Source organism: Excalfactoria chinensis, chromosome 2 (assembly GCF_039878825.1).
Source record: "Excalfactoria chinensis isolate bCotChi1 chromosome 2, bCotChi1.hap2, whole genome shotgun sequence".
NCBI lineage: Eukaryota > Metazoa > Chordata > Aves > Galliformes > Phasianidae > Excalfactoria > Excalfactoria chinensis.
The window spans coordinates 3,534,286-3,557,497 of record NC_092826.1 but is presented as its reverse complement, the minus strand read 5'-3'; the positions used below and the strand labels follow the sequence as shown (position 1 = coordinate 3,557,497).

The 23,212-nt window shown below is 48.3% G+C and overlaps 1 protein-coding gene across 1 annotated transcript in view; it reads right to left on the bottom strand.

Annotated features, from left to right (window-relative positions):
• Positions 1-3,175: 3,175 nt before the first annotated feature.
• The window catches only part of PTP4A3 (protein tyrosine phosphatase 4A3), a 42,538-nt gene continuing 22,501 nt past the window's right edge, over positions 3,176-23,212 (bottom strand). The window contains exons 2-6 of the mRNA XM_072329499.1: positions 13,464-14,218; positions 11,813-11,905; positions 8,289-8,419; positions 7,676-7,750; positions 3,176-7,277 (exon numbers count right to left, since the gene is read on the bottom strand). Of these exons, the coding sequence (XP_072185600.1) occupies positions 7,160-7,277; positions 7,676-7,750; positions 8,289-8,419; positions 11,813-11,905; positions 13,464-13,568 (522 nt within the window). The 5' untranslated portion in view covers positions 13,569-14,218 and the 3' untranslated portion in view covers positions 3,176-7,159. The remainder of the gene's footprint in view (positions 7,278-7,675; positions 7,751-8,288; positions 8,420-11,812; positions 11,906-13,463; positions 14,219-23,212) is intronic.

The window sequence follows — 23,212 nt, the reverse complement described above, 5'->3', positions numbered from 1 at the left end:
GTTCAGTCTGAAGAAGGCTCTGTGGAGACCTCATTCTTTCAGTATTTTAAGGGATTTTGTAAACAGGAGGGAAATCAATGTTTTAGATGGGTAGTGATAGGACAAGGGGAAATGGTTTTAAACTAAAGAGAGAAGGTGTCAAGGGAAGTAGTAGACTGAGAGGGTAGAGAGACATTGGTACAGGCTGCCCAAAGAGGCTGTGGGTGACCCATCCCTGGAGGTGCTCAAGGCCAGATTAAATGGGGCCCCGTGCACCTGATCTGGTGGGTGACAACTCTGCCTGTGGCGGGGGGTTGGCACCCACTAATCTTTAAAGTTGCTTCCAACCCAGCCATTCTATGACTCTATAACTCATGATCAACCAACTCAAACCCTTCCAGATATCCCTGATTTGTCGTGTTTCTCTTGAGCTCCTCTGCATGGAGTGGTACCAGCCAAGTGCAGGGGAGAGTTGAGGTCTGGCCACTAAAGGGGTGCACATTTTTCAGTGGTGGAAGGAGAGAAGGAATGCTGGCTGGTAGAAGACAGCATGTATGGGCAGGACTGTTGGGCGGGTGTTCTTCCAGCACACACACTTGTGTTCAGAAGTCCCCCTGGCCCTTCTGGTGGGGAGGCGAGGGAGTAATTAGGCTGATTGAAGGCCCAGTTGCTTATTGCACAACCCTGGAGGCAGTGCCCCTTGCAGCTGCCTGTTTCAAAGCGGGTGGAGAGATAACAATCGGCCTCGCACAGTGCTTGGGGAGCACTGGGGCAAACCAAGGACATCTTCTGTTGTGCTGCCCCAGTGTGATCTGACCGGTGATTCTCCATTATGGCAAACTGGAGCCTACAGCAGTGCAAGGGAAGCTTCCTCTACCCTCTCCTGCTTACCCCACCTGACCCTGTGTAGTTAATTACTCAGGAGCTCACACAATTGGCCTCAGCCTTTCTTACTGGTCTGTTCTTGTAAACTTCTGATTCTTGGTCTCCACGGAGCATCCAGCTTTTGCCTTCTTGTTGTGGTCATGGGAGGCAGAGTGGGAAACCCCACTGGTATCATGAACAAAGCTTGGTTTCATGAACAAAGCTTAGTTTCATTCCTCATGGGTGTTCCCTGATTGTAATGAAGCACTGAGCAGATCTCACGTGGGTGAGATATGTGTAATATCTCCCATGTAGGACATTAGGTCGTTCTTTTATCTGCTGTTGTCTTCAGCCTTGTAGGAATGTGACGGTGTTGGGAGCTTTTGTGATTATTATCAGTCACCAGATTCTAAGTCTTGGGGTAGAAAGATGGACAAATGGGCCCTGCATCATTAAGTTTAATGCTGAACCATCAGTGTAGTAGGGTTAGTGTAAGGAAAACTGATTACACTCTTGAATTTAAGTAATGCCAGTACCTACCCTGCAGAAATCCTGTAGCATCTTCCCATGCACCAGTCCGCTGGCCTGTGCTCTCTGCCCTAACCCAGCACTGAGTCAGTTGAATATTTTCCCTTCAAAGACCTTTGCAGAGCACAGCACTCATTGGAGAGGGTCAAAACTACTCCCAGATGTGTTGGTTTTGATGAGCTGTGGTGATTCCCCAAATCCTACCTATCAGGCAGCTCAGCTGATACATTACAACAATTGGCTCTTCAGAGAAGTCTGGCTATACAGGCCCATCCTGCAGAAAACATTATGAGTTCTGACCATTTCAGTCTTACCCCTCTCCCACGCAAGGGAAGATATTTTCCCATAGAAAACATATTTCAGTTCCTGCAGAAAGGCCGAGGTATCCATCATGTCTCAGAGTGCCCTATATCTTGCCTGGCTCAACTGTCTCAGAAGTTTACATTAGTTATGTTGGTCCTGAGCTTAGAGAGGAGTTGGGCTGGACCACAGCTGACCCCAGAGCATTAATGTGGTTTGGGATAAAATTCACACTGCAGAGGTCATACTCCCATCCTGAACTTGGATGGGACAAAACAGCCTTGTTCTTCAAGTCCTCCAAAAGCTGGGAGACCACATCCTCCCTGCAAAAGTCCACCTCTTGCCAACAGAAAAGACACTTCCTGCCCAAATATACGGCCTGTCTCCTTGCTGGTGTGCTGACCAGTCCACTACACCAGTCCACTTCATAGGGAGACTGAGGTCAACTTGCTACCCCAAGACCCCAGTTGCAATGGCTGTTCTCCACCCAATAGACTTAGCTGTCCTTCTGGTCTATAATAGGAGAAACAGCAAGGGAGAGCAAAGCAAATCCAGCCACAGTCCCCACCCAGGTTCCTAACCCAGACATCCCAGTTATATTCATACTGGTGGATGCAGGAGCTGGTTCCTCCTACTTCATGCCAGACCTGAGAGAGGCCAGTCACATTTGATTCCAGATATTTCTGCTACAGGGGCTGCACAGATGAACTCAAGAGCAAGTAGGGTTTTGATTTAGTAGCCACGGCCCTTCAGGGTCTCAGCCAGTGTTCTCAGCTCATCAGACTGACCAACAGCATCCTGCAGCCTTGCCATGAGGCTAACTCTTGACACGTGGGATAAAGGCATCTCTGAACGTTACAACATCTACAGCAAAATCATTTGTCCAACTCCATCAGTTGAGACATGCTAAACACAGGATAAGGGTGTGCATTGAGACATGCTAGATATTGGATAAGGGTGTGCGTGAGGGCTTAGCTTACGCCAATTATTTGATGACGGTGGATATCTAAAAGCTGTGACACACTTTGGCAGCTGAGGGATGCAATTAGCTTCTTCATCTTAGGCAAGTCTGCTGCTCCAGGGCCTCCCCATTGCTAGAGCTTCCTCTGGAGAAGTCCTGCTTGGACTGGAAGGAGATGTGATAGTTGGGCTCTTGGGCAAGGCTTCCACCTCATAACCCTGCTGTGGTGGGATACAAGATGGACCATGAAGTGATAGTGCTGGATGGGACAGAGATTAGTCCAAGGGACTCCAATGTGCCCTCCCTGTGCACCTCTCCATTAACCCTTGCCTCTGCCTCTTCCCATTTCGCTGCCTTCCCCATTAGCAGCACTGCAGCACACAGGGATGTACAAAAGAGTGAACACTTTTTATTTTGCTGCTGCTGGAGTGAAACCACTGTAATTTCATAAAACTCAAAAAAAAAAAAAAAAAAAAAAAGGAAAAAAAAAAGAAAAAAAAAGTGATTACTAAAAGGCATACATTTTTTTTTTTTTCCTTTTTACACAAGACATAAGTAAACAGACAAGTTTCTTTTTAAAAAGGTTATAAAGTGTCAAGATCCTATACCTCATCTGCATATTCAAAGTGATGCTGTCTGATACAAAAAGCAATGGGTATAATAACTTAAGCTATGGCTCAGACCGAAAAAAAAACAAAAAACAACCAATAAAAATAAAAAGTCATCTGGGCTTAATCTACATTCTACTATGATTGCCCACAGAGTTAAAAAGGAAAACATGCAGCTCTTTTGTTGCACAGAAAGAAACAGCTGGGAAGTCGAGGGTTCATCTGGAGATCATTGTCTGAAGGGAAGCCGAGCGTGGAGAAACATCCCCCTTGCCATCAATGTCTGATAGAGTCTGTGAAGGGGAATGCAGCCCCTCATGGCCCCCATCATGCAAGGAAACCGGCTGCATTTCTCTCCCACAAGACAGCATCCCATCCAAACCCATCCACCATACCCCGCCTACCCAGCCTGATGGAAGCAAATGAGATATAAGACCCTGGAAACTGTGTGGAAGTCACGAATCTCCCTGTGCATTTCCCCACTGGGACTAATAACAAAAAGAAACAAACTCAAGAGAAACAAAATAAAACAAATGGACTCGTTCTGTTGTAGACAATCACTCTGCATCCTCAGAACATCTGTTACTCATAAACATCCTCATCCGAAGCTCTCAGCTCAAGCACCACAGTGTCAGCCTTTTGCTACAAGACCCATAATATATATTTGCAATGTCTGCCACCAGACCTTTCTTAAATAATCTGTGATGGACGTGGTGTTCTCCTTTCAACCACTGCTCCCACTGTGCAATCCATCATCAGACCGGCAAACATGGAGAACACAAAGGGCATGCAAAGCCGAAATGCAAAGAGAGGCACACCTGTAATGCCACAAGAGGACACGATCACGGATTGCTGCTCAGATTTATCCCCCATGTGATGTTCAGCCATGACTTACTGATGGAATGATGGAGGGTTTCCATGGAGGAGGGGAAGGAGATGGATGGGGGTAGGAGGGATGAAACCCAGTTTGTGCCTTTGCTTCTGCAGGTAAGGGCAGGATTAGGAGGCTTGTTTGCGGCCAAAGCCATGCAGGTGTCCATTCTCTATGACTTCTACAAGACCCAATGAAGACAACTGGAGCCATGACAAAACTGGCAAATGTAGCATTTTTACATTTCTTCTTTCAACATGTCTGGCATCTGAGATGAAACAGGAATAAAGAAAAGACTGCACAATTAGCCAAGCTATAAGCCCTTGGTCACTCAGGACTTGCTCAGGTGCTCTGTATCTACTGAGCTCCAGCCTTCCCTATTACCATCTCAAGACTTACGTTAAGGAATTGGCTTGAGATTTCTAACCCAGTTGGGATACCCTCAATTTCCTCACCCTGTTGTGTTTCTGTAATTGACCGTAGGTCAGAGAAGCACATGGGAGGTGACAGAAAGTCCCACAACAGGAGGAAACACCCATTAGAGAAAAAAAAGAAAAAGAAAATAAGGAAAAGAAGCAGGGCAATTAAAGCAGCATAATTTCTTCTGCAGTGACTCACAAAACCAAAGGACATCAAGACACTGCTCTGCCAGCCAGAGGTGCTCAAGATTTGGCCACATGGATTTTTCCAGGTCAAGGACTGCTCTTACGTGAGGAGTTCCCTATTTTTAAGGTGGTTGGGTTGATGCTACATGAAGTGGAGAAGCACTGCAAAGCCCGTCCCTTAGTGACTCCAAAACAAGCTTAGACTTAAAACATTTCTCCTATGTTTGTCAGGGCAGAAATACCTCTATGGTGGTTCCCATCACTTCATCCTAAATCCTCCATAGGTCTCTAAGAGGAATTGGGGCTGTCTCAGTCACAATGCCAAGACACTTCCCAAAACCTCTGGGGACGAAGCAGCAGCCACAGCACCTATTTTAGCAGCAGGACATGATGGGGCAGGAAGGGGAGAATGACCCACTCATAGAGACTGCTTTAATACAGGATCAGGCCTTTTAATCAGACCAATTTATCATCCTTCCCAACAGAGCAGGCCCTACAGCCACCACTGTCTTCCCCATGAAACGTGGGAATCAACAGCCTGAAATGGGGCATCAGAAACTGAGGGGATCTTGGGCATCCCCACTATGTGGGGCTTGGTATAGCAGATTCATATAACAGGTCCACCTTGCTTGGTACCATCAGTTTCTCCTGAGGTGGTCGTCCCTGCTATACAGTGGGTCTAGCTCTTTGGAAAGGGTTCCAAGCTCATCCTCAGCCCAACTTCCTCAGTATTTACCCCAAGAAATAAGCCCTCTGAACCGTTTCTGGATAGTCTGCATTTCAGAAGGCACACAAAGCTCTAGAGACACCCAACACAGGGCACTGAAGGCATCATAAGTTGGTAAGCCCCAAACCACAGATGTTGGATGACTAGCTTGCCTTGCCCAAACGTCTGTGACTCCGCAGCTGACGGGTGAGTGACAGTGAGCCCCATAGGATATATGGAACATTACTTGGGCCACATGAAAGTCCCAGTCATAGTGCTAGGGATCAGGCTGGAGGGCTGAAAGTCACCTCCTGGACTCTACAGGGCAGCAATGGGAGAAATAAAGGCCAGAGGACGTGCGGAAGACAAAGAGTTTTTTTTTCTTTTTTCCTTTAATTAGCAAATTTCTTCTTACCCTCATCAAAAGAAAAACCACACCTGTGCCCCCTATGTGCCCACTGCTCCCACAGCTGCAAGCATTCAAAGGCAGAAAGTTGAGAGATGTTTCCCATCCTGGCTCAGGGGCAGCTTTGTATCTACCCCATGGCATATACTGGTGAGGTTCTGGGGTGCCAGGTGCTGCGTATGTTGCAGATGCCAACAGAAAGGGAGGAAAGGAAGGTGCAAAATTTGGTGATGTGCTCTTGCCAGGAGCACCCAAAATCCCCCGGGAAAACTGCACCCACCCTTTGGCCAGCAAATATAGTGGTGGAAGATGTGGACATGCCCCAAAATGCACTTTGTGTTTACTGGGCATCACAGCCAGAACTTGGGTTTGCGCCATGGCTTGGGGATGCAATGGCAAAGATGCTGAGCATGAGCTCAGTCCCACTGCATCACTGCAAGCTCAGCAGAGGGGACATGGTGGAAGAGAAACCATCACTCCATGCATTGAGTCTGGAAGCCATAAATAAGAGCATCCAGCACTTGGCGGGACCCAGTGTTGACCCTGCACCCCTGAGAGCTGGGTAAATCAAAGCCCTGCCATCATCCCCAAATTTTCTGATGCCTTCGCCATATACCTGCAGGGTCCAGAGGGACACTGAGCTCCCTGCAAATCCTATATGGACATGGTGATGGAGAGGGGCAGGAGAAAGGGGACAGTGCTGGAGGCACTTAGCTTAGCTGTTCCCATGACCACCATGCTATGAGCCCCTTTCCTCTCCTTGCCATCACCATCTACCTCCCGAGGTCTCTGAGCCATCTCCACCTCCATACCCACTGCTGCAGCCCTTTTGGAGGGGAAGAGTTGGGAAAGGGTTTTTTCTGTGGGTACCCCAGTTTTCCTGCTCCCCACCCCTCCATGGCTGGCATAACCCTACCTGCATCACCCCCAAAACAAGTGCCCTTGTGCGCACTCTCTTTGTGCCGGACTTGACCTCAGTGCAACAGGAAGGGAAGGGGAAGAGGAAGAGGAGAGGGAAGGCGACAAAAGAACCGGCACATAAACTCATTGCCTGCTAATGTCAAGAGTCAAAGGGCAGCACTGCCTTCCCTCCTTGGGGCCGCAGCTGGACTGAGCATCCTTTCTTGGGGATTCAGCAAGGCAAGTGCGCTCCAGGTGCCGGGACACGTTGGCGGTGCTCTGTATCCCCCCCCTCCCCTCCCCAGCCCCCAGCAGTGGGGTCCACGAACAGGGCAGTGCGTGGGGGTGCACGGGGCTGGGAAGAGACAGGGGAGATGTGTGCGAGTGCCCGGGTGTCTGTGTGCACAAATTTTGGCAAGAGGTCATTGAGGTTACATGATGCAGCATTTGTTCTTGTGGTTATGAGGGTCCTTAAACCGGAGTCTCTGCTTTGGTCGGTATTTTTCCAAGTATGTCAGCTGCTTGCTGTTGATGGCTCCTCTGCGCTTTCTGCAAGGAATGATAACAGAGGGGTTGGTGCAGTCAGCAACACGGCAGGAGAACACCAACCCAAACCCACCCATCGTGGTGTAAAATCCCCCATCTGGAGCAAATAATGGATTTCAGATATTGAAACTGTGTGCATCCTCAAAGGATTGTGATGGATATTGAGGCTTTTACAGCTCTGATATTCTGTTCCCTTGGAACAGGGCTGCTTTTTCCCCACCTTACAGTGTCCCTCCTTGGACATCTTCAGGAGCTGGCAGGATATGGTTTTGGGCAACCCACTCTGGGTGTCCCTGCTTGAGCAAGGGCCGCACCAGATGGGCCCAGCGGTCTCTTCCAACCCCAACCACCACTCTGTGATTCTGCCCCTGTGCTGAAATGCTGCTCGCCAGGGCACTTACTGTCGGATGAACTGGATGGCGTCTTCATACTTCATCCCGCTCTCAATCAAAGCCAGGGCAACGAGGACGGGAGCGCTGAAAGGCAACAACAGCAGTGTTCAACTCCAAACCATGCAGCCTCCAATCTGGGCACTCATATTCCATCCCAGGCTGGGGAACACAGGGCGGTTAGGCAGAAACCAGCACGAGGGTTTAATTTTGTTATTTCTTCAGATTAGGCTGCAAGCGTGGCCCCAAAGAGCGGCTGATCCCACAGGTAAAACCCACAGGACGGGGCTGATAGCTGTGCTTTAATGAGCGGAAGGATTTTGGAAGCAAACTGTACAAGCAGATACAAACATCCATGCAAAACAAAGCCCTGACTTGCTGCAAGGGGAAGCAGCAGCTCCTGGTTAGAGTGAGAGGACTTCAATAAGATTACAAAAGCAAATGCCCTACTAGGCAGTGAGCATTGCTGGCATACCCCTTGGTACCCAGAATTTAGTAAGTATGCACTCAGAGAGCAGCACATCCATGCCTGTTCCCACTAACACCCTCACTGCTGCAAAACCCCACTAAAATGGGGAGGGGAAACAAGTGGGTGTTTCCCACTTTGTACCAGACTGCGACTCACCGCCCCAAGCCGGCCACACAGTGCACAGCCACGCAGCAGCCGGGGTCTTCACAGAACTTTGTCTTCAGTAAGTTGAGCCAATCTTCCACTATCTTGCTGGGAGGAGGTGCTCCATCATCAAATGGCCAATCCTGCAGGGATGGGAGAAGGATTAGGAGAGAGGGAAACACTATCAGATCCCATGCTGAAAACTATACAGGACTGTTTTTATCCTGAGGTGATGCCTTTTGGTGGGTGCACGTTCTTGGAACTGAGCTCATAGTGCAGCAAGCCGAGAACAAATTCTTTGGCTCAGGGTTTGGGTTGAATGATGCCAGGTCCATGATCTTCCTGTCTCCTAGGAAGAGGCTCATCCTTTACAAGTACCTTCATGACCTCCAACATGGTCCTGTCTCCACATCCATTTGCCTTTACAGGCCATTGTCTACCTCCTCCAAACCCATTTGGGGTTTCATTCCAACACACTTGGGTTTGGCAATGGCCATTTGGATGGATGTGCTGAGCTTTGGGTAGCCACAATCCCTATCCTTCCTCTCATCTAAATCCAGTGCCAGGACCACAAAGCCACTTTGCAGGGAAGAAAAGCATCCCCCTCCTCCTCTGCAGTGTTTTGGGGAAGGGACAGTCCCTCCCCTCCCTATGGGCACCATCATGCAGCTGACATTGCACATTCCTCCTAATATGGGGATTTCTCTTCCAAAATGGGGGATTTGGCAGGAGGAGCCTGGCATGTGACACAATGATGGGCAGGAGAGCATAACTGGGATATTAGAAAGAACTTCTTTACAGAAAGGGTGGTTAGGTACTGGAATGGGCTCCCCAGGGAGGTGGTTGAATCGCCATCCCTGGATGTGTTTAAGAGCCGTTTGGATGATTTAGCAGAGGGTTTTTAGAGATAGGGTACTGGTTAGGCTGCGGTTGGACTTGATGATCTTTGAGGTCTTTTCCAACCTGGGTAATTCTATGATTCTATGATTCTATGAGATGCAGTGAAATCTGACAGGTGAGTAGCATAGGGACAGAATCCCGGTGGCTACAGGCTGAGTCACTGAGCTGCTGTGTTAGAGTCACCCCTGGTGTACAATGGCAAAAAAAGCCACTAAGCTTCACTTCACTTTGGGATTTGAACAAGTGATGCAATATCTATCAGGCTTTGAGAGGAAATGAGCATGCTGGGCTCCAGGGCATTCCAATGCTTGAGCCAAGGAGAATGTCAGGACAAGACTAGTTTGAACCTATTCCTCAAAGAAGAGGTCAGGATATCTAGTCTATATGTGATGGGATGACAGTTGGGTAGGTTTATCTTAATGGTCTTTTCCAATCTAAATGATTCTGTATATATGGATGTATTTGGTAAATAATGTGGAGATGTCTCTCTATCTGTACAGATATATCTATCCACAGATAAATACAATATAGATATCTCCCTTCTGAAAATATATAGAGATATCCATATGCTATAGGTTATCATAGATCTAAGATGTAGACATCTTTCTATATAGGATATATCTTATACAGACAGGTAACTATATCCCACATATAGGATGTATAGGTAGGGCACAGTTCCTGTGCATATCAAATTTTGCCTTTTACCCCATTTCTGTCTGGAGTCCTCCAGGCTGAGTTTCTGTAACTAAGATATGTGTCAAAAAATCATAGAACTGTTAAGACTGAAAGGACTATAAACATGTAGTTCAACTACATCATGCCCACTAAACCATATCCCTCAGTGCCACATCTACCCTTCTCTTGTAAACCTCCAGGGATGGTAACTCCACCACCTCCCTGGGCAGCCTGTTCCAATGCCTCACCACTCTTTCAGAGAATTTTTTTCCTAATATCCAAGCTGATCTTGCTGTCTCTATATGTCTTTCATCTAGGACTTATCTATATTGATGGTTACACTACATGATCTTAAGAGTTTCTTCCTGACCTGAATGATTCTATGATATCTATGATATTCATTTCATCCAGGACACATCTCACATAACGAGAACTCTCAACCATCCCACACCAGGCAGTTCCCCATGTGCTCTCAGCACTTCCAGACTCCCCAGACCCTTCCTAAGAACTCCCTGTTTCAACAGCAGAAAGGCTGGAGCCCACAGAAACATGCCTGCCCCATACAGGGACTTTTCCAAAAGCTTGCTGCCTTTATTCAATTACGCACTGCCTGCCCCGCGGGGCTCTCAGCTCACCTAGCGCTGGTCGTGCCAATTCCCCAGCAGGGCAATCACACCTGACATCATCTCCAATTATTTATCACCTGAGATAAAGACCAAGCTGTGCCAGCTCAGCATCCTTGCTTTTTTTTCTCTCCTCGCTGCACTCTCCCTTTGATTCCCCAGTAAAAGAGCAAAAAAAAGCCGCCCGCTTTTTTAATACCCCTTAGATAAGATAACGCTGAGGGTAACGGGAACGATGGATATCTATCTTCCATGTGGGATCAAGGGCTTTCATTCCCTGTGTACTTCCAAGCCCCAGCACAGGGCAGCACAGGCAGCTGCGGGCTCGGCAGCATGAGTCACAGTTTCGAGTGCGTGGGCAATGCTTTCTTTTTTTAAAGCACCAGCCCAATTTCAGACTGACGCCGGGAAGCAGGGAGTTTGCCTGCCTCTGCCTGAGGCCAAAGCTGGCTTTCAAACCCTGCCTTCAAGCTCCTGGGCAAGCATGAGCAACGCTGAACAAGGGATGCTAAGTAGACCCCAGGGATGGTGTTTGCTGCTCGGTTTTGTCCCTGCTTTGGGAAGCATGTGCTGCATGCTGGTTGAAAGCAAGCTGAATTTCTCCTTCTATTTGTAGCTTTTCCACTCTGTCGACCAAGGAAAGCCTGTGATATTTCATTTATTTTGGAAAGAATTCCCCACTTGTTAAAACACTCCCTTCGCTGGCTGCGTGGGAAGGTTTGCTGCAGGAATCCTATTTGAGCAACAGTAGCTAAGTGGGAAGCTCTGGCTGCACGGCAGGGAGCCTGCAGCTCAGACAACACAAAAATCCTCCAAAGGCTTCTGCAGTGCCGTGGAAAGGCCTCAACTGCCCCAAACCCACATACATCTCCTCCATCATCTCATATCTGTCCTGGACAGAGACCAGCCACTTCCAGCTTTCCCAGCAGGAGCCTGGTTATCTTTTTAAGTCCCTCTGATTGAATCATGTGGGTGCTTGGAAATGAAGCAGAGATGCTGCTCACACCATGACAAGAATGAGCTGACTGAGCAGCCTTCTGTCTCAAAAGGGATTGGGTAGCAGAGAGGTGTCAGGACCTTGATACCATCCCCAGTTCTTCCTCTCCGTGCCCTAAAACCCATTTGAGCCAATCCACCCATAAAACATCCATTTTGGGATGTGCAAAAAGCTGGATGGTCACCTGGAGCAATACATGTCTCTGCATAAAACATCATATCCCAGTGCTGTCCTCCAAGAATGAGGGGACCTCAAGCTCCTCTGTGTCCCATCATGGAGAAGCATTTCTTTTTGCACCCATAGGATGGGTAGGAGGTATAGACGGGGTGCTGTCCACCTACCATGACAGTGATGCCATCCTTCTCTAGGGGCGTCTTGTCGTAGGTCACTTCGCACACTCGCACAACTGTGGTGGCACCATATTTCTTCAGATCCTGGAGAGGGAAGGAGAAGTCTTATGATGGACAGATATGGGAAAATCACACTGGGTTCCACCCTGGTTTTCCTCAACATGGCCAAGCCCTGCATCAACAGGTTGGCCATGGAGGCGGGCCTTCCCCAGAAGTACAGAGGAGGGAGGACAGATACGGCACAGAGGGACATGGGTTAGTGGGCATGGTGGTGGTGATGGGTTTATGTCTGGGCTAGATGATCTTAGTGGTCTTTTCCAACCTTAATGATTCTATGACCACATGGACCCATACGATCCCAAAAACTGCATCATGCCCAAACCCTGGATGCCCAAACAAAATCCCCATGGTATGCATGGGCTGGGAAGGAAAAACTGCAACTAATTCCTGATGAAACATTAAATCCTAGAGCACCAAACCTCCACACGGGCATGAGATTTTTTTATCCAGAGCATCAGTGGAATCATGTAATTTTAAAGCCTTGAAGGTATTCAAAAGCACATCATATTCCCCACTTAAGCAACCAAAGCTTCAAATCACAGAATATCCTGAGTTTGAAGGGACTCATAAAGATCATCAAGTTCAACTCCAGGCTGAATAAAACCAGCACCCGGGGGCCCTGTGCCAAGTGCAAAACCAACAGCATGGGGCATGATGCTGAGCTATAATGGATATCCCAGAGAAAAATCCCACAAATGGGGACAATTCCTACAAAGCAACAAATCCTATGAAGGAGAAATTATTGGGTGTTCAGTGAGGATTCAACTCCCCCTGCAGAAGTGCACGGAGATGAGTGAGTGCTTGGCACATTCCCATGAATTTGCTCGAGGCTTCTCTTTGACTGATGAAGGCGTTTTGCTGCTGTACCCCATGAGTTAATTACTTGAACGTGCTGCAGGCACGCTGGGACTTGGGCTGTCTCCAGCTGGGCTTATCACCCACTGCATGGATTGCCCCTGGATTACGTGCTGGCATATCAGCCCCGGCCAGGAGCCGAGTGAGATCATCCCTGTGCCTGCTTGTGGCGGGCTGGGGGCTTGGATGATCCCATTGATCCCCTCCCTGCATGAGGCTTCCAAATCACTAAAAATCCCTTTATGCTCAGCCGAATAAACCTGCAGGTCTGGAGGGAAGGTGAATTTTGCTAAAAGTGTGGTGTGTAGAACCACAGGGTGGTTGTCCCCACTGTTTCTCTGCTGCAAGACCTTGGTGCTTATGCTTTGCTGTGTGTGTCTGTAGAGTTTCCTTGCACTCAGAGGTAGCTTTGAAGCTACTCGGGGTGAGAAGCCCTTCACTAACATGCTGGAAGATGCAGGGGAGGTTGCATCTGTGCAGTGTTTTTAGGGAGTTTGGTAGGGGTGCAATGGGGTTGACAAACCCTATACTCAGAGTCCTCCAAATGTCCTGCCCCAAGAAACAGATGGCGATATGGACAATATATGGGATGCTAGCAGGGCTGGGGTACCAACAGGATGCTCCATTGCACCGTCCAATGGAACAGGGCTTTTCCATTCCATTCCAATGAACTATCTGCAGCTTAGCTTTTAGCCCTCGAATGTGGACTACGATCCCCGCTTCTTACCTCCAAGAAGGTGCTCAGTGTGGCGTTGGTGGGGTTGTGGGTGATGAGGAACCTCATGTTTTTGTAGCAGACCTCCACCGGCGCAGGGCGGTTCATCCGGGCCATGGTGGGACAAGAGAAGGATGATGCGGAGGTGGCGCTGATGATGAAAAAGCCCAAGAAAAGAGTGGTGTGGAGGGGAAAAGAAAAACCAGCACCCCCTCTCTGCACTTAAAAATAATAGAAGAGAATGGAGAACTCAATGTACAACCGTTGTGCAAATAATCCCAGCTCCTGGGAGCGCGCTGGCTTCCTCGACACGCCGCAAGCCCCCGGGTAAAAAGCCAAACGGTAATAATAATATTAATGATAATAATAATAATAATAATTAGAAAAAAAAAAACAAAATAAAACAAAACAAAACAAATCCCTTTGTCGTAGTGTCGGTGTCCTCGGCGTGTGTGCAATGGCGAGCGGCTGTCGCCTCCGGTGCTGCGCTCTAGAAAGGCCTCTGCATATGGGGATGGTGGTGGCACAGTGGTGGCCCCGTCACGTTACCCCATCGGGGTATGTGGAGTACTTGGGGGTGGCAAGGGGGGCTGGGAGCCTACGGGGCGGCGACGGCCGGCAGCGGTGCTTGGCTCGGGCAATCCATGCACGGGAGCCTTGAATGGTTAAATCCGAAGGCTGGGTTGCCGGGTGAAGAGAGGTGTCCGGGGACTGCAGAGCTCAAAGCTGCTTCTCAACACCTCCATAAATCCCGGTGGAGAGCGAGGCTGTAAAGGGAGGAAAAACAAAACATAGCGGTCAGGGCAGTTCCAATGAAAACACATCCAAAGAAAGCCCTAGGATGGTGCCTTGGAACTGCCCTGTACATCTCAGTGGATGGAATATTGGGATGGGGGTTCCCCCTGAAATCAGAAGAGGGATAGGGAGACAAAACTCCATTCCACCCAAGGGACGACCCACAGCCCTTCACCGCATCCCCATTGAGCATTCCGAGCCTCAGCACTGATGTTTGGATGACACACAGGGTGCAAGGAAGAGACTGGGGGGGGGGGGCTGAGGTGGTGAAGCACTGGTGGTCCTGATGTTCCTCTGCCAGCTGGCACGTGTTCACCCAAATCCTTCTGCAGCCATCTGCATTTTTTTTAATGCAATTCAGCCCAGCATTTTCGTAATCACCCAGCAGCACCCAAGGGAAGCTCGCAGGCACCCCATGGGGGTGACATGTTGGGGCAGCAACCCAATTCTCACCCATCCTGTCCCTCCAGACCTTACCAGAGAGTCCCAGCAATATTTCCACCGTGCGCAACGAGCCGAGCCTGCCCCTAATCAGCCACATGCTCCCGGAGTTACTCGAGCAGCTAATGTCAACCAAATGCATCTCTAATGCTCTTAGGCCACCTAAGCCGCCTGCAAATGAGCTTTTTTCAGGGGAACTGGTGGAGGAGGGGGGTGGCATGCATGTGGTTTTGCAGATCTTGGGAGATGGATGCTCCCTTGTCCGCTCTGACTGCTCATCTGTATCCCCACTGTTGCCAGCATATCGCTCCCTATAAAGTACCCCACAACTGGGACATGTCTTTGCCTTTGTGATCATAGAATGGCTTAGGTTGGAAAAGATCTTAAAGATCATCCACTTCCAAATCCCTGACACGGGCAGGGCTGCCACCCACCAGATCAGGCTGTCCAGGGCCCCATCCAACCTGGCCCTGAATGTCTCTAGGGATGGGGCACACACAGCTTCTCTGCACAGCCTATTTCAGTGCCTCACTACCTTATAAGTAAATAATTTCTTCCTAACATCTAGCGTGAATTTCCCCTCTTCTAGTTTTTAAAACCATTCCCCCTCTCTTTATCACTGTCAGACCACATAACAATGAGAGCGATGGGAAGAAGGAAGCCGCTGGGTTTGCCCAGGACACAGGTCCTGGAACATGCTGACCTCCCACTATGCACAAATATACCCAAAGGTCGCTTTGAACAGCATATTCAGCATTAGGTTTCATTCTGGACACCAAGATTAAGATAGAGGGTATAGAAAAATAAGATTTCCCCCATGGACAAACCTCCAGTCAACAGAGAACGGACACAGGTGAACGTGATGATGCTGTGAACCCTGCTTTGTGCTGAAGGAAACCTATCATTTCCCCAGACTGTTACCCACCAGACTCTTGTTTTGAAGCTCGTCCCTTCCCTGGGTCAGCAGCTGCTTAGTGCCGTGTGGCCGGAGCCTCAAAATAGAACATAAGTACATAAGTAACCCAAGCTGGAAGAATACACGTCCCCTCACCTCTCCTCCTATCCGTCGCCTGGAAAATACCCCCTATGTTGTTTTACACTGAAAAAGCACTGATGTAAAGAGAGAAAGAGGGGCTGTGCACTGAGTAGCTCATCACACTTCCCAAGCATTATTTCCAGCTACTCCAGCTGCTCCGCCAGGTTTGATCTTCAAGTGGTACCCGAGGAATGAATAGAAACAGAAAAAGTGGAAGAAAAAAAAAACCCCAAACAAACAAAAAGCAAAACCAGGGAGCAGCTGAAGTGGCACGGGGAAGCTTTCCAATGGAAACCTGCCCAAGCTGGCTGTGAAAATGTATGGACTTTCCCAATGTTAGTGTGCTAATTATTTATTATTCACAGCACGTGCCAGCCCTGGCTTTGCCCCGGTGTGCAGCACAGAGCCCAGCCCCATGTGGATGGGTTTAGGGAAAGGAGATTAGAGAGGGATGGGAGCTGGAAAAGGGGCACAAACCAAAGGGATTTTGGCACTACAGTTCCACCAAATCTGTTTTTTCTGGGTAAGAGATCACAAAGAAGACAGAGGAGGGACATGAGGATGGAAACAATAGCATCCATACCACACGGTATGCAGGGTTTGAAGGAGCACTACTCCTTATTACGTGGTTTAGTGGGCATGGTGACGATGGGCTGATGGTTGGACTAGATCATCTTAGCAGTCTTTTCCAACCTTAATGGTTCTGTGATTCTATGATATTTTCAGAGCCAATTCATTTTTCCAGCCATTCTTCTTAGCTGGGAATTAGCAGCACTACTGGCATTACTTCAACTCCACCAATGTCAATCCCATCGTTTCATTCCTATCTTCTTTTTTTTTTCTCATTAAAAAAAGGATAATGCTACTTTGGAGCCAGAAGGAGATGAGATGGAGGCAGCTCTGCTGTTCCTCAAGGTGATCGTCACTTGACTGATGCTAAGCCTTGCTCCTTTGTGGAATTCAAAGCCAGACTGGACTCAGAATGATAAGAGGCTGCAGTGATTGGTGCAGAGCAGCTGGTGCTTCCTGCAAAGCTTTGTTAAAACTGGGCTTGATGATATATTGGAGCCATGGGGGCGAATGGGATGTCTTGAGTGGGCTTTGCAGATCCCCCCCCATGCAGCTCACCACCTATTGCCCAGATCACAGAAGCTGGGATTTTTTGTTCAGAACTGGACTTCAGAAGAGCCAGCAACCCATCAAGTGAATGCCTGCCAAGGAATACTGGCTGGCATTTATCTTCTCCAGCAAGATTTTTCCCTTCTTCTCCATATGCTTTAAGTTAAAAGAGATGAAATCCCCTTCAGGGATGGGAGGCAGCCACAGGTGCCTGCTTAAAGGGAGAAGTCAGAAAGTGGAAATTGCCTTAGACTGTATCCTCGCAAGACACATCTATGCTTTTCTCCCATTGCATCTGCATGGTATTATAGAAGCACAGAATCATTTAAGTTGGAAAACACCAACTAAGATCATTTAGTCCAACCATCAATTTGCAATGCACAGCAAAAAGCATCAAGTGCCTCATGCACAGATTAAAGCCAGACACTGAAACAGTGCTGTGAGCTGCTGAGCTGCTGTGAGCACCAACTCTGCACTGTGTGTCAGGAGCTGAAATCTGTTATCCATCATCATCTGACACAAGGTTAGTGCTCCATTGGTGCCCTGAGTATTACATGTGTTTTTATTGCCTTGGGTGTACTAGCTGCCAGCAATGGAGATTCAATGGGAACTGACTGTGTATGAGAAAAGCAAGTACTCATTTCCCACAAGGTCTCATTTCCAGTGGAAGCATTTCAAGTATTTTGGCAACTGCACATCCTGGCAATTCAGCCCAAAGCCCATAAATTCCTAATGGATTTTCAATCACAAATCATCCCTAGCTATACAGGCTGCAATGCTGATTACCATATTAAGTATGGCAGAACAATGCAGGCAAGGGTATTTTGGCTAATATTAATAACCTGCCAAGTGAATAAATATCCTTCAGACTGTAGAGCTGCAGGGAAGCAGGATGTAGCACAGAGATATAGCTGCACCTAGCTGCAGATGTCCCTGTTCATTGCATGGGAGTTGGAACTAGACAACTTTTAAGGGTCTCTTCCAACTCAAATGATTCAATGATTCTATAGGCAATAAGCAAATCCTGGACAAAGATGCACAGTGGTACAGTGCTGGTCTTCTAGGCTCAAACTCATTGGGGTGAAGCCCAGTGAAAGAAATCTAGTGTGAGCAAGTGGAGGAGCTGGGTACTCTGTTTTATCCCCACTGCCATCATCATCCAAGGTCTTTTCCAACCTGGGTAATTCTATGATTCTACGATCCTGCCAAACCAGAGCACAGGGAGGGATGGGGACCACCTCCCTACAATGCACACAATATCTGCAGTTTGGCTGTGATGCAGGAAGAGGTGTTGCTGGGTTGAAAGAGGACAACAAGGGAATGAGAACAGCCATGGTGGCACTTGATGAGGCCATTCTTTCCTAGCACCCAGACACTGCACGGCAAGGGACAAGCACTGGAGAGGTGCCACACTGCCCCAGCTGCCCTCATTCTGCAGCTCAGCTTGGTTGACAGCACAACAGAACTTCATCTTGGCCCACTTTCATCTTCACCTTTGCATGCACACATGGACTTCAGCTTCTAAAGATGGATGAAGTGGTCTTTATCCCTCCAAATCTCCATGCATTCTGGAGGTTGTGTTCTTAAGCCATTGCAATTTGCTGCTTGGGTTACCTACCATGATACGCTGCTGGGTGTGAAAGTGCTGCAAGCATGGGATGACCATAGCTGGATCCTGGTGCATACCAAGGTGCAGGAAAGAGCCCTGTGCTGCTTTTTGTGCTAAGAAACCTAGGGACAGGTGGCCAGGAGAGCTCAAACACAAAAAATTGCCTTGGTTTAAGTGAGCACACAGTGAGCACACTCTGGCATGGTGAGGATGCAGTAAGAGAATCATCTTGGTTGGAAAAGACCTTCAAGAACATCAAGTCCAGCCATTAACCTGATGTACTGAGTCCCATCATTGAACCATGTCTCTTGGTACCACGTCCACATGTCTCTTGCATATCTCCAGGGATGATGATTCTACCACTTCCCCGGGCATCCTGTTTCAATAATTGACTACTCTCTTTCTGAGGATATTTTTGCTTATATCCAATCTAAACACCTCCTGGTGCAACTTGTGGCCATCCTGGAGCAGAAGGGAGCACTGCTCTCTCTTCTTAATCATTTATTTGCAGTGTGATTGCTCTGTTAAACATATGTTAGCCTTATTAAAGCCATATGGGTGTGGACTAGCAATGGCAAGGATAGGGCTACTTGTCCTTCTGGTACTGTGGTGAAAAACAGAGATCCAGTCTTCCTTGATGCACTTAATGACAGGGACCGGACAGACGAGCAGATGCCAGACTGCTGGACTGGCTGGTGTTAAGCATTACATTGGTGTTAGTGGGATGCATCTGCTAAAGTCAGGTTTTCCTAAACACAGTAACTCCCTAAGCAAAGGAAAAGGAAGCTCTGCAGAGCCAAATTATTGCTCCACATGGGTTTTAGCAGCAGCACTTGGAACAAAGGGCCTTACTCACCCAGACGATACGTATCTTACTTGTATATAAATATATCTCCTGAGTGCGCACATCTCACGTTCAAAGTTCACCTCCAGAAAAACTTAACAAAACACTCATCTGTGCTACATTTGCTCAGCTACTCTCCTGGCTTCATCCCAAGCAGCAAGATGATGCCAGTCCATTTCCCTTATGACTGAGTCCTTCTCTTTCTGCTCCCAAACCCGGCTGCACCAAAAACATTTCCATCCTGACACCCTGAAAACCTTGAATGCAAGTTTCTGAGTCACTCTCATGTAGGAGTTTTGCACCAACCCATCACTGCCATGTACACTCTTGATCACACAGGGGTCTGCAGGGGACCCACTACCACCCCTGGTGCCCCAAGGCAAGGAGAAGAAGTGGGGCCAGCTGGAGGAAAGCAGTCGTGCTGAGACTTCCTTCAGCCACATCCGTGCGGAAGGAAACAGGAATTTGACAGGAAAGGTTCAGGAGGAGAGAGACAAAAACAAGAAACCCTGCAGGAGCCCAGTGCTGGGGGGCAGAGCTACAGGCAGCCATCAGCACGTCCTGCTCCAGGTGCTGAGAGCAGCTGAGGAGTTCCTGCATCTCCTCCAATTCCTTTACAGCACATGGCAAACAGCAGCTCACACTTTAACTCATAGTAAAGAACTGTATAGCTCCTTATATTATAGCCCTCGGAGGAGTTTGGTGGTATTTAGGAAAGGAGCAAGGATGCTGGCATGGTGTCAGGGTGGAGACTGGCAAGCATAGGAGGTGGGGAAAGAGAGAGGAATGGGGAAGATCAGATAGCTAGGCAGACAGACAGACAGAGAGATAACAAGAACAGCACAGTCCTCCCGGCATTGTGCAAGCAGGGAATGCACCCGGGGCTGGGGTAACATGATCAACTCTTTTTTATCTTTTATTTGCAGCTCTATTCTTTGAAGAGAGGCACCTACAACCCTGGAGATGAGAGGAGATGCTCCAGACATCCCTTTAACAGCCCTTTACTGTTGTTTTTGTGTTTCTCTCCAACCCCTGAGCAATCCAAATCTGGGGTGTGTGCTGACAACCTTTATTTTTGTACCTCAAGTCTTGCTTTGCACCCCAGGAGATTCAGCAAGTGGGTAAAGCTCATGAAAAATGAAAAACAGGCATCAAACATTCAGTATTTGGGGGGAAAAAAAATCCAGCACCCACCCCATGCCCAGCAGTGGGTTAACTTATGGGCGGTGTGGACTTCGTTTGATGATCTGGGATAGCCCCCTACTGACTTCCCCCACCAGCTTGTGCCTACGAAGCCAACGTCAGAGGCTTTTTCCTGGCTTGGATGTGAAGGGAAAGAAAGGAAAAAAAAGAGGTGGTGTGAGGGGGAAGAGGCCAGCTCTGTAGGGAATGGTAATTGCATGCTCTAGGCTGGCTGCCACCCAAATATGCAGTGCTTCTTTGGGGAGGGTAAACGGTTGGTTGTTTGGAGATGGTGGATCCCCACATTTCACAGCAAGCTCGAAATATTGGGTGCTGGGCAAGAAGGGCAAGATGTGAGGGGAGTAATGCCCCTGACTGGGGAATCATAAGAAACATGGGCAGCTACTGTTCCTATGAACAAAGGGAGGAATCAGAAAACAATCAGAGCTAATGGCCTTAAATTTTTCCAGGAGAGGTTCAGGTTGGTATTAGGAAAAATTTCTTCTCAGAAAGAGTGGTAATGCATTGCAACACGTTGCCCAGGGATGTGGTGGAGTCACTGTCCTTGGAGGTGTTAAATAAATGTGTTGATATTACACTTGGGGACGCGATTTAATGGCCATGGTGGTGATAGCTCAACAGTTGGACTAGATGATTTCAGTGGTCTTTCCAACCTTAATGATTCTATGATACACACGTCCCTGCCTGGTGGTGTGTATTTGCCTCTCACCACTTGGTTCTACCATTCTGGCAAGCCAGTGACAGCAGAGCAGCTCTGAACAAAAGGGCAGCGGTCATCTTTTTTGCATCAGCAGTGAGTCTTGCACAACCTCGTCGCCAAACAGCTGTCGGTGGCTTTGATGGACTTTTGTTGACAAAAAATGAGGACTCAACCTACTCAACAGGTGGATTTGATCTGTGGGCAGTGTTCAAAGTACATGCTGTCCTGTGATACGTTGAGGACGGCAATATGGAAACAGGGAAAACATGCTCTGCCAGAGTGTTTTGTGGTTAAGTACTGTGGAGAGATATTCTCCGGTGACACCAAGCCCAGGGAAATCAGACACTGAAGAAAAGCAGCCCCTACTAGCACCCACAGAGTTCCTACCCCATCTTTAAGTTACTTCCATCATCCAGAGCAAGTGCTCTTGGTGGTTGTCCTCCCAAACGATTGCAATCTAGGATGTTCTCCAGGTCTATGTGTTTCTTCCCCTGAACCATAGAACCGTTTGTGCTGGAAGGGACCATTAAAGGTAATCTAGTCCAACTCCTCTGCAATGAACATTGCACCTACAGCTCCATCAGGTTGCTCCTGTACAATCTGACCACAAATGTCTTGAAGGACGGGACATCCACCACCTCTCCGGGCAACCTGTTCCAGTGCCTCACTACCCTTACTGTAAAAAACTTTATTTACAATTTAAATCTTCTCTATTTTAGTTACAACCCAGGAGCAGAAACTGCTCCTCTTAACAGCTCTTCCACCGCTGATGTGTGGTTTACGCTTTGTGACTCTTAAGCCCACATCATGCGGAGAACAAATAACAAGAGTTCCCTCTGAAAAGCCCCTCCAGAAGCCCCAGCTCTAGCAAAAAAGCCACATCAAGAGCTCCTCGGTCATCCTGGGACATAGCTCTGCAAACATGGCATGAAGACAAAGCTCTGGGGATAAAAGCGGGGTTTGTGAGTGCCTCTGACCTGCCGCTTTATGATGAGCAGGGACAAAACCCAGCAGGGCTTTGTTCTGACCCGTGGCTACTCTTGCGCAAAAGCCCGGCATTGAGAGATGCTGTGCTGGCCTCCCCTACCCATCAGAGCTTGCAGAGCAAATAAAGGTGGTTTTCTTTCAAATAAAAGATCAAAGGGAACAAAAATGATGAAAGTCACAGCTGCCCTTGGCATTCGATCCACCAGGGAGATGGGGAACGAAACTGGAAGGAGGAGGCAGGATCAAGCATTGCTTTGGAAGCAATAGCCTGAGCGAGTAAAGAGATGGTGCTCCAGAAGGGAGATGTTTTGCTGAGCTACGTGTAGTCATCACCAAACACACGGAGGCGTAACCACTCACTGACAGGGCAGCCAATGTCTCAGATCATCAACCAGCCATGTGCACGGTGTTGAAAGCCTCCCAAGAGCAGCACCCAGCTTAAAAAGTGTCCTCATCACACAATCACAGAATGGCTTGTGTTGGAAGAGATCACAAATATCATCCAGATCTAACCCTCCTGCTGTGGGCAGTGTTGCCGACTGCTAGATCAAGCACTAGATCACACTGCCCAGGGCCTGGCCTGCCTTCATAAAAGCCAGTGAATTGTTCACAAAGAGCAAAAAAAAAAAGCCTGCTCTAAATAGAAGACACCAGAAACTCTACAGGATGCTGCTGCTCACCAACTTCCCGTCCGGGCAGAGAAAGCAAGGAGGATGTTGTGTAGCACTGCACAGCTGGCTGCAATGGACTATGTCCAGGTGATTTTGGAGAGCACGGAAGAAGTATGATGTCTTCAAGGGAACGGCAGGAAGGGGAGGAAAGAAGAGATTAAACGTTTACAGCTCAGAAACCCTTTGCCTGCAGCAACGAAGCGGATGCTACAGAGCATCATGTGAACACTGCAACAAGTGGGGATGCCACACTGTCTTAGTTTCACTCGGGATGGATTTTTCTTCAGACTGTTTGGGATGATGCTGTGTTTTGATTCTAGGGGAAAAACAATGCTGATAACACACTGGTGTTTATA